At 62.9% G+C, this 17,172-nt stretch overlaps 1 protein-coding gene across 3 annotated transcripts; it reads left to right on the forward strand.

Annotated features, from left to right (window-relative positions):
- The first annotated feature begins 262 nt into the window (after positions 1–262).
- On the forward strand, positions 263–9,926 carry NES (nestin). Of its 3 annotated transcripts, none has more exons than XM_047705329.1 (5): positions 263–1,748; positions 2,771–2,895; positions 4,570–4,643; positions 4,903–6,188; positions 6,222–9,926. In XM_047705329.1, exons 1-5 carry the CDS (start codon positions 969–971, stop codon positions 9,435–9,437), a joined length of 5,481 nt encoding a protein of 1,826 aa, XP_047561285.1. In that variant the 5' UTR covers positions 263–968; the 3' UTR covers positions 9,438–9,926. The 3 variants fall into 3 exon arrangements, with proteins under 3 accessions (XP_047561285.1, XP_047561284.1, XP_047561283.1); XM_047705328.1 differs by having other exon boundaries at positions 4,903–6,172; positions 6,206–9,926; XM_047705327.1 differs by having other exon boundaries at positions 4,903–9,926.
- Positions 9,927–17,172: the final 7,246 nt, after the last annotated feature.

The raw sequence follows: 17,172 nt of genomic DNA on the forward strand, positions 1-17,172 counted from the left end.
GTAAGACGTGGGAACACGATCCCGCCCCTTACAACGACTAAGAAAGGGACTGGCCGTGACCAGGAGGGCCCCTTCTTTCGGCTCCCTTCCTCCTCGAGGCCCCGCCACTCACCACCGGGGGGCACTCTCTGCCCACTACACGCCTCGTGACACCGAGGGCGGGAGGGGCCCCCCCTTTCCTGGGAACTGGGGGGGGCCTTGCCCTCCCCGATCAGTGGGTTTGTGAGCCTCAGGCCCAGGGAAGAGCGGCGGGAAGCACCGAGCCGAGCGGTGGGCGGGCACCGCCCCCCGCATCTCCCCGCGTCCTGGCGTCTGTGCACATGCCGCGCCTCCGGACAGAACGTCCTTGCACTCGCTCTCCGCGCGGGGTCCCCCCCACCCCCGTCCTCTCTGCGATGCCGCCTTCTCCAGGGCGAGACAAACCGACGTCCTGTGAGAGGCCCATCACCGCTCCCATTTTGTGGATGAAGAAACTGAGTCCGAGGACTTCGTAAGGGGTACCTCTGCTGCGGGTGCTGAGGAACAGGGACCCGCCCCACTGCCGACCCCCACCCCCCGCCATGCCCGCCCGCCCCCCTAGGCGTCGGTCCCCGGTCCCCTCCACAGGCCCAGCTCTGGGCACGGCCTCCCCCGCAGGCAGCCTCTCGTGGGATCGGGTTCCCCAGGCAGGCGTCGCGCTCGCTCCAGCTCCCGCACAGCGCGGCGCACGGACGCTGGCCGGACCCGCTTCCCGAACTCCAGGGGTTAAGGCCCGGGTCCCGCCCCTTTTCCCGCCAGGCTGGCGGGAGTATGAATAGCCTCGTTCCCACTCCCGACGCTCAGTCGCTCGGCTGCTCCTCGCCCCGCCCCGTCATTGTCCCCGGAGGTCTCCTTTCCCCTCCCCGTGCATCCTAAGAGCTGTGAGAGTTGCTGGCTTCTCCCGCTGCCCGGCGTCTCTCCGCCTTCGGTGGGTCAGGCTCGCGAGCAAGATGGAGGGCTGCCTGGGGGAGGAATCTTTTCAGATGTGGGAGCTCAACCGGCGCCTGGAGGCCTACCTGGCGCGGGTGAAGGCCCTAGAGGAGCAGAATGAGCTGCTCGGCGCGGAGCTCGGAGGCCTCCGGGCACAGACCGGGGACGCCTCCTGGCGTGCCCGTGCCGACGACGAGCTGGCGGCCCTGCGGGCCCTCGTCGACCAGCGCTGGCGGGAGAAGCACGCGGCCGAGGTGGCGCGCGACAACCTGGCGGAAGAGGTGGCGGGCGTGGCAGGCCAGTGCCAGCAGCAGAGGCTGGCGCGGGAGCGGGCGGCGGCCGAGGCGGCCCGCATCCGGCGTGCGGCCGAGGCCGAGAAGTGCGCCCAGACCCGGCTGAGCGCCCGGGCGGCGGAGCTGGAGCGCGAGCTGGAGGTGGTGTGCGCGGCGCACGAGGAGGAGCGCGCGGTCCTGAGCGCCCGGCCCCGCGCCCCCAGCCTTCCCGCCGCGCCCCGCGGGCCCCCCGCGCCCGCCCCGGAGCTGGAGGAGCTGGCGCGGCAGCTGGGCGACGCGTGGCGCGGGGCGGTGCGCGGCTACCAGGAGCGCGTGGCGCGCATGGAGACGTCGCTGGGCCAGGCCCGCGAGCGCTTGGGCCGCGCGGTGCAGGGCGCCCGCGAGGGTCGCCTGGAGCTGCAGCAGCTGCAGGCGGAACGTGACAGCCTCCGGGAGCGCAGGGCCGCGCTGGAGCAGAGGCTGGAGGGCTGCTGGCAGGAGCGGCTGCGTGCCACCGAGAAGTTCCAGGTGACAGGGGCGGGGCGGGGAGCCGTGCGGTCCCCGTGGGGCTCAGGGACCTGGGGAAGGCAGCGGGGAGCGGGAGTGGCGGTGGCTGCCCAGTCAGGAGCCACTTCTTAGAAAGCCCATTCTGGTGCCAGAAGCCCCTGACTTCCCCCACTTTGTCTAGAGTAGGGTGGGGGGTTCAGAGCCGCATCAAAGAGCACACTCCTGGCCTGCCAGGAGGGACAGGGGAGGGACAGGCATAGGACGGACTGTGGCAGCGGCCTCCTCACTGTCTGGCCATGACCACCCCCCGCCCCCCCACGCCCCCCTCGCTTCTCCCCGGCTCTGGTGTTGCTCACAAGAGCAACCAACTCATGACCACTCCCAGCCCCCATCACCCCCCAGCGCTGAGTCTGCCCAGTTCCTAACTGCCCCCTCCCCCTGACAAGAGGGGGTCAGTAGGGCCCCATGTGCAGTCCCAGTCCCACTCCTCTGTAACGTCTGCTCAGCTCCCCCCCAGCACATTCCAGAGCCCGGGACAGCTGCTCCCCATGACACAGCGTGGATGGGAGCAGCAGCTGAGAAAATGGCCTCCCGCCTGGGCCACACAGAGGTCAGGCCGCCGCCACCTCCCACCCCTCCTCTCAGAGGAGAAAGATTCCAGAACATGTGGGAAGTGGAGGGGGTGGAGGCCTCTTGTGAGGACGGGAGACAGTGATTGGAACCGGGACTGCGGGCTCCAGGCCTCTTGATGAATCGTTTTTCCTTCTGCGTCCACTTTTGTTCCCCTCTCCTCCCTGGAACCCATCTCCTCTCCTCCCTCACCTCCCCCTTCCTGTGGGAGCTGCAGTCCCATTCACTCCCCTGGGAGAGGGCCGGGAGGGGTCGCAGACCTCGGAAACCCCAGAGGGGGTGCCCTTGACAGGACATAGGGGAGTAGAGGGGGGATCCACCAGGGATCAGGGGGAGCTGCGGCCCAGGGGGCCCGCGGGTTAGTTAGCGGGGGAAGCCTGCCCCTTCACGGGCTGTCCCCCCTTGTTCTGCAGTCCACTGTGGAGGCTCTGGAGCAGGAGAAGCTCGGCCTGCAGGGCCAGACCGCCCAGGTGCTGGCAGGTCGGCGGCAGCTGGCAGAGCTCCAGATGTCCCTCAGCCTGGAGGTGGCTACCTACAGGTACGGGTTTCCGGGCCCGGCCAGGCACACGGATGCACACACCCCTTCCGAGGCCAGGTCACCACCAGAGGGGCCCAGAGCCATGGGTGGTGGGAACTGGGCTACCGCTAGGTGCTGTGACTCCGGGCCGAGTCCTACCCCACTAGGGCGTGTCCCACCGGAGCCCACCTGCTCCGGTGTGTGCGGAGGAACGAAAAAGTCTCCTGGGCCTAGGAGATCCCCCAAGGGCGGGTGATGCTGCTGAGTGGGACGGCTTCAGGAGAGACCGCTGGACACACAGGCGTTGGTGGGGGGCTCTCCATCCAGACCCCGCTTTGAGACTGAAAAGCCCAGTCTGTGTGTGTGTGTGTGTGTGTGTGTGTGCTCACGCCAAGGGGATGAAGTCCCAAGCAGCCCCACAAAGGATGAACTGCAGGTTGGGGCCGGGGGTACCCGACCTGGGCCTAGGTCTCCTTGTCTGGAGGTGGGAGAGGGGCTGGGTGACATCCAAGGCCCCTTCCATCCTGAATGTCACAGGCCTGACTCCCGTTGAGCCCCAGCCCCCTGGCCCTGCCCAGCCCTACCGCTGATCACATTTCCTGTTGGCTCCAGAAAGGCTGAGACCGAGGAAGTGCCGCCTCTCTCAAAGCCACAGTCTCTTCTGGGAAATTGGCCTGGGGGTTGGGGGGGACCCCGGGATGGAGCTTGAGGATGGGGCTTTGCTTTTGGGCGGGGCCAGAGCTAGACATGCAAGGACAGTACCCCGAGAATTCACGGGCCGACCAAGACAGGGACCCCGGGACAGGATCAGGAGGGAAGGCAGGGCCCCAAGAGGGAAGGTCAGTGAGGGTCCTGGGATGAAGAAGAGGACACCGAGCTCAGAGAGTCGGAGCCCCGTGGGGAAGGACAGAGGTGAGATCACGGCAGACACTAAGCAGACTCAGAGTCCTTGAGAGGAGCAGGGAGTGGATGCTCAGCATCCCTCCCCGCCCCATCCCCCCGTCCCTGGACCCTCCTCATTCCCCGTGGGGCACGGAGGCAGGGTCATGGACACAAAACTGCCACTGCCCTCAAAGGCTTGGGATCCAGAGTACTTAGAGATCCCAGGATGAGGGCTTCGACCCCCAGTCAAACCACCCAGGGAAAGAGTCAGGGCCGGCTTAACCACTGGTTTTTGAGGCATGAAAAGGATTTGGAGAGAGAGAGCGGAATTCATTTGCTTTTGTCTGTGACCAGCTTTGGGGGCCCTGGGGGAGAAGGAGGGAGCCTATCCCATGGGAACAGCGTGAGAATTCCCACTTCCCCTGGGAAGCCCCCCACTCAGACCCTCCAGACTGCACTGTGGACAAAGGCGGTGATTAGCATGAGAATCGGCCCCACAGGGAGGATGAGATCACTGGCCTGGGGTTGGGGGTGGGGGGGCTGTGTGGGTGTGTGCACACTGTGTGGACTGTGTGGGAATCCGCTGTGTGTGAGTCTGGCCATGTATCCCAAGCATGTGTGCGATGCTGTGGTTTGTGTCCATGGGACTCCCCGGGCTCAGCCAAGTGTGACCCCACGCATGGCTTTTGCGGCAGTGGGAATGAAGAGGAAGCTGGCAGGGCCAGGGACACAGGCTCAGCAAGTCCTCCCAGGCCAGCTTGCCAGAGGCCTGCGGACAGACGGCTGACCCGGCATCTCCTCCCTCATCCCCAGGACCCTCCTAGAGGCTGAGAATTCCAGACTGCAGACCGCTGGTGGTGTTTCCAAGGCTTCTCTCTGCTTCCAGGGTAAGAGGAGGGGTCAGGACCCCCCCCCCCCTGCCTCCCATTCTCTCCTTCTTTGCTCTTTAAGCCCCAGAGTAATTCCTATCCTGGGAGACCCAGTCTAGGTCTTGAGTCCTTGGCCTCCGGTACCAGTGAGTGGACTCCTAGCCCAGCCAGTGGAAGGTGGGGCAGGGCTCACGGGCACTCTTGCCAGAAGTGGTAGCTGCTTCGAAACTCCCCACCAGTCCCTACTGACACTGTCTCTTCCCCTCTGCCTTTCCAGACCCTAAGCTGGAGCTGCATTTCCCTGGGACCCCAGAGGGCCGGCATCTGGGACCTTTGCTCTCTGCCCTGAGCCCTACTTCCCTCTCCTTGCCCTTGCCTGATACCCTTGAGACACCTGTGCCAGGCTTTCTGAAGAGCCGAGAATTCCTCCAGGCCCGTACCCCAACCCTGGCCAGCACCCCCATCCCCCCCACACTTCCGGCTCCCTGCGCTGCTACAGATGCAGAGATCAGAACCCAGGTTGCCCCCCTCTCCCTGCTCCAGCCACAGATTGGGAGGGAGCAGGCCCCAGAAGCTATGCGGGCCCTGGCCATCCCTTCCAGCATTCTGCCAGGACCAGAGGAGCCTGGGGGCAAGCAACAAGAGGTCGGTACTAGCCAGTCTTCTGAGGATCACACCTCCTTGGCCCCACCCCTCAGCCCAGACCCCTGTAGTTTAGAGGCCAAAGGGAGAGAACCCAGTGAGTCTAGAATGGCTAGCAGATTCCAGGACGAAGGTGAAGGGCAAATCTGGGGGCTGGCAGAGAAAGAAACCGCCACAGAGGTCAAAATGGTGAACAGTTTGCAGCAGGAAACACGGCAAGAAGATGGGGGTCTGAACATGAAGGAGATCCAGGACTCCCAGGGTCCTTTGGAAGAAGAAACTCTGAAGTCTGTGGAAGAGGAAATTCGAGAGCCGCTGATGTCTCTGGAAAAACAGAGCCATGAGACACTGAGATCTCTAGAGGAGAATCCAGAATCTCTGAGGTCTTTAGAAGAAGAGAGGTTAGACACATCAAAGGGTCTAGAAAAGGAGAATCAAGAGCTATTGACGTCTTTAGAAGAGAAGGATGCAGAAGTAGTGAGACCTCTAGAAAAAGAGACTCAAGGGCTACTTAAGCCTGTAGGAAAAGAGGACCCACAGACATTGCAATCTCTAGAAAAGGAGAATCGAGAACTAATGGGGTCTCTTGAAGGTAATGTAGAGACATTTTTATATCCAGAAAAGGAAAATCACGTGTTAGTAAGGTCTCTAGAAGAGAACTTTGAGTCGATGAGAGATTCAGAAAAGGAGAATCAAGAGCCATTGAGATCTCTAGAAGATGAGAATCTAGAGAACTTGAGACTACTAGAAAAAGAAAACCAAGAGTCTCTCAACTCTCCAGAAGGTGAGAAGCATAAGACCTTGAGACCTCCAGAAAAAGAGAACCAGGAACCAGTGAGGTGTCTAGAAAAAGACAACCAAGGGACATTGAGGCCTCTAGAAAAAGAGAACCAGGAGTCCTTGAGGTCTCTAGAAGAAGAGGACCAGGAATCAGTGAGATCTCTAGAAGAAGAGGACCAGGAATCAGTGAGACCTCTAGAAGAAGAATACCAGGAGCCAGTGAGGTCTGCAGGAGATGAGAACCAGGAGACATTGGGATCTCTAGAAAAAGAGAACCAGAGGTCCTTGGGGTCTCTAGAAGAAGAGGACCAGAAGATAGTGATACCTGTAGAAGAGAACCAGGAGCCAGTGAGGTCTCTAGAAGACGACCAGGAGACACTGAATCCCCTAGAAAAAGAAAACCAGGAGCCAGTGAAGTCTCTAGAAGATGAGAACCAAGAGACATTGGGATCTCTAGAAAAAGAGACCCAGAGGTCCTTGAGGTCTCTAGAAGAGGACCGAGAGACGGTGAGACCTCTAGAAAACGAACACCAGGAGCCAGTGGTGTCTCTAGTAGAAGAAGACCAGGCAACACTGAGACTTTTAGAAAAAGAGAACCACGAGCCAGTGAAGTCTCTAGAAGATGACAACCAGGAGACATTGGGATCCCTGGAAAAAGAGAATCAGAGGTCATTGGGGTCTCTAGAAGAAGATGACCAGGAGACAGTGAGCCCTCTAGAAAAAGAAAACCAGGAGCCAGTGGAGTGCCTAGAAGAAGGCCAGGAGACATTGAGACCTCTAGAAAAAGAGAACCCGGATCCAGTGGGGTGTCTAGTAGAAGACCAGGCAACATTAAGACCTCTAGAAAAGGTGAAACCAGAGCCACAAATGTCTCTCGGAAAAGACCAGGAGATATTTAGATCTCTTGAAAATGAGAATCAACAGTTATTATGGTTCCTAAAAGAAGAGAGCAGCAAGGCAATGAGATCTTCAGAGTCAGAGAATCTAGAACCACCAAAGTCTGCAGGAGACGATTTGGGAATATTGAAATCTCTAGAAACTCAAGAGCCACTGTGGTCTCCAGAAGAAATGAATCAGGAGACAACGAAACCTCTAGACAAGGAAATTCAAGAACCACTGGAGTCTGTGGAAGACGGCCGGGAGACACAGAGGCCTCTAGAAAAGGAGGCTCGGGAATCACTGGGCCGTGTGGGCGAGTGGAACATAGAGAATCGGGGGCCTTCAGAAGAGCTGGGTCAGGAAAGTCAAAGGTCCCCGACTGAGGAAGAGACCCCCGCACAGACAGGGGACCCAGATCCTCTGAGGTCTCTGAAAGAGGCAGGACAGCAGTCGCCACGGAGTGCCCACCAGCAGTGGTGGGACGACACGCTGGGGGGTGGAGAACGGGATCAGGATTCGCCCCCTGGCAGGGCAGCAGCGGGCCAGGAAGCTGAGGCAAAGCCTGTCGTGAGGGAGTCGAGGGAGTCGGGTGGCTTCGTGGGGAAGGAGGAGCCTGAGGGGTGTGGACAGCTGTGGCTGGCGGCTGCAGGGGAGGCCTGGAGTGCTGGCGAGGGGCATCCGGGGAGCCCGGAGCCCCAAGAGCAGAGAGCGCCAGTTGAGGGAGCCAGTGGGGAGGGAGGCACTGAGGGCTTCCGGGACCCCGAAGGGCCACCAGAGCAAGTCCGGGCACCAGGCATCCAACCTGCCCAGGGAGTGTCTGAGGCGAGAGAGCTGGTGTTGGAAGGTGGACATGAGTCCCCCGGGGGGGACCAGGCTTCCCCAGAGGTCACTTTGGGGTTAGGGACAGCTGTGGGCGAGTCTGCCTCGGGAAGCTGGCAGGGACCAGAGCGGGAGGTGGGGGGGCTGGAGGACCCAGGCTGCCCGGCCAGAGAGGAGGGGACGACACCACCCATGGGCAAGGAAGGTTTGGAGGGAGAGAGGAGGCAGGGCTCGGAACGGTCCAGAGAGGACCCAGAGGAGGCAGCTGCTCTGGACCCAGAGCTTTCCACCCTGTCCAGGAGGAGCATGGACCCCCTGGAACCTTCCAGGGGCTGGAAAGAGGCAGAGCTGGAGGCCCCCTGGGGAGCAGAGTCCGGGTTCCCCACCGAGACCGAGGGGCCTTCTCACATGGGAAGCAGTAGGGGTGCCCCTCAGCCCGGGCCCCTGGCGTTGGAGGAAGCAGGAGAGGCAGAGCTAGTGCTGGGGCCCCCTGAGCCCCGGGCGCCCACCCCGATCCCTGGAGATGCCCCTGGGCTCCAGCTCCTGGCTGAGGGGAGCCGGGAGGCTGACTCGGGGCTGGAGGGCAGAGCGGAGGCTCTGGAAAGGGTGGAGGGGGAGCAGGAGGGCTTGGGTTCTGAGGGCAGCGCTGAGGATCTCCAGGAGGGGGAGGAGAACAGAGAAGACAGCGAGGCTGACGAACTTGGGGAAACTCTTCCAGACTCCACTCCCCTGGGCCTCTATCTCCAGTCCCAGGCCTCCCCCAGGGGGGATCCGGTTGGAGAGCCGAGGCCCTCCCCTCAAGGGGAGGCCAGAAAGGAAGGCTGGGGTCCTTCTGTCCTGGCCTCTGAGGGCTGTGGGGCCCAGCGAGGGGGCGAGGAGGAGGAGGATGAGGACGAGAACAAGGAGGAGGAGGAGGAGGAATGCGGTCAGGACTCTGACTTGTCGGAGGAGTTTGAGGACTTGGAGACCGAGGCTTCTTGCCTTCCCGGGGTCCCCAGAGAGGCTGTGGAACCTCTGGGCCGAGCTCCTGAGCCTGCAGCCTGGGCCGGGGAGGGCGAGTCTGATGGGTTTGCGGATGAGGAAGAGAGTGGGGAGGAGGGAGAGGAAGACAAAGAGGAAGAGGATGGGGGGGAGCCAGGGGCTGGCCGGTGGGGCCCAGGGTCCTCTGTCGGCCCCCTCCCGGCCCTGAGTGGCCCTCAGAGAGGGAGCTTCCCGGGGTTTGAGACCACAGATGCCACCGTCCCCTGGGATGATGGCATGAGGGACTCGGCAGCTGATGTCCGGAGAACCGCCCTGGACACTGAGTCCCAGGACAGCTCGGAGGCCTCGGGCTCGGACGGGGAATCTGGCCCTGTTTCCCTGGAGAGGGAGGACCAGGTCCCCGACCCTCTGGGAACACTCGGTGGGGTGGGGAACAGCCTGGGTGTCCATGGCCAGGGCCCCAGCCTGAAGGAGGAGTTAGAGCGTGTGAGTGGGGGGGTGGTAAACGGGCTGAAGCAGTCTGAGGGAGGAGGGCAGGGGAAACTGGGGGGCCCCGAGGGGGACCCAGGCAGCCCCTTGGAGGAGGAGGACAATGAGGGGGGTGCGCTGAAGTCCCCTTGGGCAGGACCTCCTCTTCACCTGGGCATGGGCCAGTTCCTGAAGTTCACACCGAGGGATGATGTCGACTCCTGGTCCTCAGGGGAGGACTAGAGAGAGCTCGTCGCTCGCTGAGGATTCGGGGGGTGTGTGCGTGTTGGGGGGTGGTCCCTAAGTCCCCTCCCTGCTCAGAGGCAGCACTCCTTAAGTTATGATCCCTCGACCCGTGGCCTCTGTCCCAGAGGCCTGGCCGGCCAGGGTGAAGCAGGGGTGAGTCCCGAGGACAGAGGCTCCGGAATGCACCCCAGCCCGCAGACCCTGCCAATCCAGGAGGCTCCAGCCGGCTGAACCACCGTAGGACTAGGCCCCTTTCCTCCCACACCCCTTCTCCCCTCCTGTCCTCTGGGAAGGGCTCCCCCCAGGGGAGGGGGCTGTGGTGGTCCTTAACACAGGGCTCTCCTGCCCTGTCCCTCCTTGCTGCACCCTTGCAGGGGGTCTGGCCACTGCGGGAGGGGGTGCTCCCAGGCCCTGACCCCCCCACCCCATGTTCCTGCCGTGTTGTGTCTGGCTCATCCCTGCCTGAATAAAGCAATCTTTGGTCTCTGACATCTGGACTCTTCCTTTCCCGGGATTGGGGGGGTCCTCGGGGCCCGGTGGAGTAGAGGAGATGGGGTGACTGGGGACGAAGCTAGTGCTGGGGAGGGGCTGCCTCTGCGGAGAGAAGGAATGGGAAGGCCTCCCAGGGCCCGGGGTGTGGGGTGGGTGGCAGTCCAGGTGACCCTTGTGCTGGCAGAAGGCAGGGCCATCATCATCTCTGCCCACAGCACTGATGACAGGGATTAGGCTGGGGGCCACCCCACCATCTGCTTCCTCCCCCCACCCCCCGGCCCTCAGTGCCGCCAGGATAATGAACCCCTTGCCTCCAAACCCAACAGTCGTCCGGCCTGCGATGTCGGCGCCACAGGGCCGGGTCAGAGCAGGGGGAAGGAGGCTGTGTGGCCCCTGCTCCGTGTTTGACCTCTCTGGACCTCAGACTCAGCCGCAGTGAGGGGCGCTGGGCTGGGTGACAGGGAAGGGGTGTGGGGAGTGCCTCGGGGGCAGGAAGAACCAGAGGAGGCGAGGTTCGGCCTGGGGTACCCCCTTTCCCTGCCACTGCTCATCCCCACCCCGTCCTCTCTTCCCAGGAGGGCTCTGGGTGCATGAGGGCAGGGAGAGGCCAAGGGTTCCCGGGTTAGATGGGGCCCTAGGCCTTGAAGTCAGGATACCCAGAGAGAAACCGCTGGGGCTCTGGCTCACGGCCCCTCTAAGTGTCTGGCTGGGGGCGGGGTTAGGGGCCCCGAGAAAGAAACTTTCCACACTTGGAGGCTGGCCCACGTCTGGGAGCTCTTCCTCTCCCCAGGAGCAAGACTGAGGGCAGGGGGACAATGAGAGGATGGAGTCCCAGCCCCGCTGGCTCCCACTCAGGTCCTCTGGCCAAAGAGGGGTGGGAGGATGGACAGGAGGCGCCCTGGTAGACTCCTGCTGTCCCCCTCTCTACTCGGGAGTCTCTGTCTTGGCCCTCATGTCACACACACCCCTGCCCTTGGATGCAGGAGTCAGTCCATCCCCACCCTTCTGGCAGCCCAAGGTCCTGAGCTCCTTCCTGTACCCAGTGCTGACAAGGCCGGTCTGATCCCTCCAGCCCGCGGGGCCCGGGGGCCAGCACTCAGCATCTGGGCAAGTAGGGCCCACCCGCTGCCCCTCTATGGGACAGAGGAGCCCTGTGCTTGATCTCCCCAGGCCCTCGGGCACTGCCGCCTGGGCCAGGGGCCAAGGACAAGAGGCCATGCCAAGCCGTCCTTCCCTGTCCCCGGGTGTCCCTCCTGCCCCCGACACTGGGATCCCTGATCCCCTACAGGGCCACCCCCACAACCTGAACAGGGGAAGGATGCGAGTGAGAAGTCAGGGCTTCCGGAAAGGGGGTGTGTAGCGGGAGGCGCGTTCTCTTTGGAAACGGCCATCTATCGTTGCAATAAGAGAAATGAAGGTTGGACAGTAGCCGGGTCATTCCGGGAGGTGATAAGAGTGAGTGTCGCTTTTCAGGAGACTCTGCTGAGCACCTGCTACGTGCTGTCACTGTGCAGACTCCGGAATCCGAGGTTCCTCGCTCCCTTCTTTTTTTTTAAAGAGACTTTATTTATTTATTTATTTGACAGACAGAGATCACAAGGAGGCAGAGAGGCAGGCAGAGAGAGAGGAGGAAGCAGGCTCCCCGCTGAGCAGAGAGCCCGATGCGGGGCTCGATCCCAGGACCCTGAGATCATGACCTGAGCCGAAGGCAGAGGCTTTAACCCACCGAGCCACCCAGGCACCCCTGAACAAGGGCTCCTGAGTGGAAGTCACATTCGAAGACAGAGCCGAGGAGGAGGTTATGGGAGCATAAAACGGGGGACCTTGCCTGATCTGGGCTGGTGGGGAGGGGGAATGGAAAGGATCCCAGTCAGAGGGAATAGCAAAATCCTAGGGCAAGACCAGAGAGCCTGGGGGGTTGTGGAGCAGAAGGAAGGCATGTGTGACCAGAGATGGAGGATGACGGGGGAGAAGGTTCACAGGGAGACTAAGGGGAGTCTGAGTCTCTGGGCTGAGGCCTTGTCCGGCAGCCAGGAAGTATGCACGTCTTCTTGGGGGAATGAGGAGCCAATGCTGGGCTTGAAGGATGGTGGCATGACCAGGTTTGTGTTTTCAATATGACCTCTGTTGGCTGGGCCAGGATAGGCTTCAGGGTGGCTACTGCAATGGTCTGGGCAGGGGTGCTGGTGGCTAGGGGCATGAAGAGGACAGAAGTAAGAGAAGCAGGATCTCAGCTCTTGGTGGCCTGCCATGGGGGATGGAGGAGTGTGTGGTAGCAGAGGATCCCAGGTTTTCACTGGGGCAGCAGGAAGGGGTTCCCGTCTTCTGAGCTGGAGAATCTGGAGGGGCTGCCTTGGGGTTCGGAAGAGAGGGCCAGGGTGGGGACAAGAGCAGGAGGGTGGGTGGCTTGGGGTCAACCAGAGAGCCCAGGAGAGAGCCCCAGGTACCTACCCGCAGAGAGGCCAGGGAATGGGAGGACCCGGGGGGCCTCGCATCTCAGCGGACCCTGTCCTCTTGGAAAGTTCCAGGAGAGTGCGGACTTTGTCCAGCCCAGGGTCTCTGTGGGGCCCCGGGGTGCTCAGCAAACAGGTACAGAATGAACAAAGGGAGGAATGAAGGAAGGAAGGAAAGAACCCTGATGAGGTCAGACAACAGGAAGCATTTGGGAGGGTGGAGTCCCCAGAGAAGGGAGAGAGCAGGCAGCACCCATCCCTCCAGCACCACCCCCCACCGGGAGGACAAGCAGGAGGTTATTCTGGGGCCTCTGCCGCAAATATAGCCTCGGAGGGGCGGGGGCGGGGTGGGGGGCCGGAGGTGGCTGCCTCCGTTTGTTTGGGGCACTTCCTTATAAGGCCGTCCAGCCTGAGGCCCCAGAGGGTGAGGTCAGGGGCTGAGCTCTCCACTCAGCCAGCCTGATGCTGTCCTTGTTGCTGCCACTAAGGGCCACCACAGTGCCACCCGCCGGTCTCCGGTCTCCGAGGGAATCAAAGGCCTGGGCTTTGAGCTCAGGCCAAGGGAGCTCCCAGTGGGGCCTCTTAAAGGGGCCGTCCGCCTTCCTGCCTGCTGTGCGTGCCCAGTGCACACTGGGGAGGGTGTCCGTCCAGGGTCCTCTGGGAAGATGGGGCTGGGGCCCCGCTGTTCCCCTCAGAGCCCCTTGGCTGGAGGCTCCACATGGCTGTGGCTCCCTGTGGTCTAACCTTACACCTCCCACTGCAGGCTGCCCCTCTCCTGGCCTCTTCCGATCAGAGTGGCCCCTCAGCTCCCCACAGCCCTCCCCTAGCCCCTCCTGGGGGACCAGCTGCTGCCACTTGACCCTGTGGTGTCCCAGCTGCCGTGTCTGTAATGCCATCCTCGCAAGGAAGGAGGAATGTGGTTTAATTTCAGCTGGAATGCGCCCTCTGGGCTGCCCACCACGAGGGGAGGGGACGGGATGGAGACCAAGCCTGCCTGAGCCCAGGAAACTCAACTGGACTCTGGGCTTGGGGACAGGCCTCCGGGTCCCCTGAGCACTGCCCCCACCCTGCAGCAGAGACCCTGCTCCAGGACGGGTGCCACAGAGGGATGGGCTTCCCGGGGAGCTGGGGAAAAGGAGGCTTCTTGGGTAAAGAAAGGACCAGGTGCTTATTTCCGAGTCTGCAGGCACAGCCTAGACAGAAGAGTCCCAGGGGCTGAGCGGGGAAGGGACTGAATGAGGTGGGGGGGGACAGAAGAGCCTCAGGTGAGGGCCCCCCCCCCCCCCCCCGCAGTCTGCAGCGGGAAGACAAGGAGCTGTTTCCTCTCTCACATCCACTTCTCTGCCTCTGTCCCGGCTGGGGGCCCCTTTCCCTTCCCTGTTCCAACCTAGCACCCCACACCCGGATCACACTTGTCTCTTCTCCAAATTCAGGAGCGCTTGGCTCTGGCCCCTTTATTCCAGGGTCCCCAGGGTGGACGGCTCACCTGTAACCTGACAACAGGAGAGGACCCAGACCGCAGAGAAGGCAGCCACCAGCCCCGTTCACCCTGCCCTCCCCCGAGACTCAGCTGCAGCTCCAGAAATAAACCCGGCGGCTGCCAGGGGGCCACCGTGGAGGAACCAGCTCCTGGCAGCTGTGGGCTCAGCGGCTGGAGAGCCAGGGCCCCAGGGTCCCGGGGAAGGGCGGCTGCAGGCTTCAGGGCTGGGGAGACACCTCACCAGCTCTGCCCCTCGCAGGCCCTTGGTCAGCCTCGCTCACCACTCACGGGCCCCCTCCCCCTCCCCATCTTCCCGGTTTTGCCTCTTGTGCTCTGCTGTCTGCTTTTCTCCCTGTCCCCGGTTCCTGGTTCCTTGCGGGCTCCCAAATCTGTTGGCCTCTCCTGGGCTCCTTCCTTTTCTAGTCCGCTCACGTGTCACACAGAACTTCAGCTCACCTTGATGGGGAAACTGAGGCACAGAGAGACATCCCCTGCCAATGCTCCTAAGAGCCCCTAGACACCTCTTGGGGTCCCCAGAACACAGGTTAGGGGGCTGTGGGCGGCTCCCCTTAATGCCCCCGTCCCCAGAGGTCAGCAGCCCTGCCTGGCTAACAAGTGCCCGAGGACTGAGGGAAAACAGCAGGGAGGCCGCAGGCCCCCACTCGGACGATTAATTAGACGTCAAAGGCCTTCCGTGGTGTCCTCACGTGCTTCCTCCTTCTTCCTCTTTTCTCATCTCTCCCCCTTCCCCCGCTTCTTCGGGCTCTGCCCCTGAGACCCTCAGTTCATCCTTCCCGGGAAGAAGCCTCTGCTTTGCAGCCAGCAGAGCGGACGGAGCGGACAGGACATCTCAGGAAGGCCTGAGCCGTCTGGGGGAGGCAGAAGGGAGCGAAGAGACCTGGGTCCTCACTTTGGCAGGGGATCTGACTGCAGCCCCCAGGGTGAGCCTGCCCACCCCTGGGGGCTGACAGGCTGAGCATTTTTGGAAGTCTTTGGGCAGCCTGGACAATGGAGCCCTTTCTCTCCCAGCACAGGAGACCGTCCCACAGACAGGGCTGAGGCCGGGACAAAGGCCCCAGTGAGGTCAGGGCAGTGTGTGGGAGTTAGGGGCGGGGTGGGGGGGGCCGCGGGGGAGGGATGGGAGGTGGGGTGGTGGTTAGAGCTGTCTGGGGGAATGCTGGGGACCATGGTAGTTGGGAGGGCATCTGGAGGGCTCCTCTGCCCAGCCCCTAAGGCCAGGCCCCCCTTCTCTCCTTATATCCATTCACTCTGACCTCATCCCAAGAGAACAGGCAGTCCTGAGGGGTCCCCATGTTAGACGGGGAAAGAGGCCTAGAATGTAAGCCTGCCCGGTGGGGGGGCTCGGCAGGGGTGACCTGGTCAGACCCAGGTGTGCTCCTGCTCCAGGCTCTTCCGGGAGAGGCAGGGTGGGGCGCCGCATGAGCATGAGGTGCTGATCCCCCTGCCCCGCTGTCTCGCACACATGTGCGCACACGCACACACGCGAGCGCATGTGTGCACATACACACCCCTGGGCGCACGCACACACAAGCGTGCACGTGCACACACACCCCCGGGCTCACGCAAGCACATATGCGCAGGTCAGGGCTGGACTCAGTTCACAGTGCTGAGTCATCCCTGGACCAGCTCCCCCCTCCTCCAGGAAGCCCAACAAAGCCAGGAGAAGGCTTAGGTTTCCGTTTCCGGCGGACTTGCTCCAGTGGCGGCAGGTGCTGGGCCGGGTGGGGCGGGGGGGGGGGGGGGGGGGGGGGGAGGACAGTGGCAGCCCTGTCTGAACCCCTGCAGATCTCCTCACGTACACAGCACATGGTGGACCCCTGCTTCAGCCGTGGGGGACATTCAGGGAGGAAGTGTTGGCGGCCAGCCGGGAAACCGAAGCCCCCTCCGGCTCCGCCAAGAAGCCCTCTGGGGGGTCCACCCTGCTGTCTCAAGTCCTGTGGGATCTGCTTTGCACAGAGCCCAGGGACGGACACTGCCCCCACCTCTGCCTTCTCCTCTTCAGGCCCAGGCTTCCAAGGCCCACCTTGGTGTTGACCCACTCACCAGTCCAGCTAAATGCCTGACATCCCTAACAAGGCCCTAAGGAGGCAATCCCAGGGTAGTACAGAATAAAGTGGGGGTCTACTCTGGCCCCAGGATCATCTTCCTCCCTGTGGCTCCTGCAGAAACAGGCCCATCCCATGGCTAGTGAGCAGGTGAGCCCTGGTGGGGAGAGGAAGGCCAGGGTAGGTAGGCCGGGGTAGGTGGGCCCCGGAAGTCATGCTGGCACCCAGCCCCAGCTGGTATGGAGTCTCGGTAAAGGGTGGAGAGGGCCAGGAGCAGGTGGCACCTGTCCGGGTGCCTCGCTGACTCTGGTCTTTCGCGATGGCTCTCAGCCGTCGGCTCCTGAGTCTCACCAGGTTTTCCCGACTTGCAGGAGAAGAAATCAGAATTGCCCAGTGGGGCACGACGGAGGGCAGCCCCAACGCGTGTGCGCGCGCGCGTGTGACTGCGTGTGCACGCGTGTGCAAGTGCGCGCGCGTGTGACCGCGTGTGTGACCGCGTGCGGGGAGCGCCCGCCGCCGCAGGGGTCCGCCCCCGCCAAAGCGCGGCGGGGCCCAAGGCCGTGCCCCGCGCGGAGGTACACACGCGCTCACACCCGCCCTCCTCTCCCCACTTCCGACGGTGACCTCACCACCCCAGCCGCGCTGACTCACAGCCCGTGCCGTCGGCGCACCCTGGCCGGAAGTCACCCTCCGCCCCGCCGCCCGCTCCCCGCTTCCCCGTCCGCGCGGCTCGCAACGAGGGGTCGCGGCGCCCCCTGGCGGCCTCCTGGGACTCCTGCGGCTCCTCCCGCCGGCCGCACTCACGCAGGCGCACGCGGCGCTCTCAGCCCGCGGTGCCTGCGTCCGCAGCGCCCTCTGCCGGTCACAGCCGGGAGCCCTACCAGGTCTTTCTCGGAGCCGAGCGCACCGCAGGGCTGGGGGCGTCTCCCTGGCCCTCGTCTTGCTGCCCCAAGCCCTGTTTCCTTTGCTGGAAGTGAGCCGTGCTGCAGTCTGGCCCCCGGACCTGCATTCCCTTCACTCTCACCTTCACCCTTGAGAGAAACCGCCCCTTTTGGGAATCTCAGAACCGGGCCATCAAGGCACCGGTCTCCCCGCCTTCCTCTGTGGGCTCTCCATCCCTCTCCCTCCCCAGGCTGTGCAGGTCCGCTTGACTGGGCACTCTGGCACTCCAGCTCCCTCCAAACACGCTAATCCTGTCGGTCAGCCCCTGCGAGCTCCTTCGTTCTGTAAACCCATACCGG

The sequence above is a fragment of the Lutra lutra genome, chromosome 15 (assembly GCF_902655055.1).
Source record: "Lutra lutra chromosome 15, mLutLut1.2, whole genome shotgun sequence".
Lineage (NCBI taxonomy): Eukaryota > Metazoa > Chordata > Mammalia > Carnivora > Mustelidae > Lutra > Lutra lutra.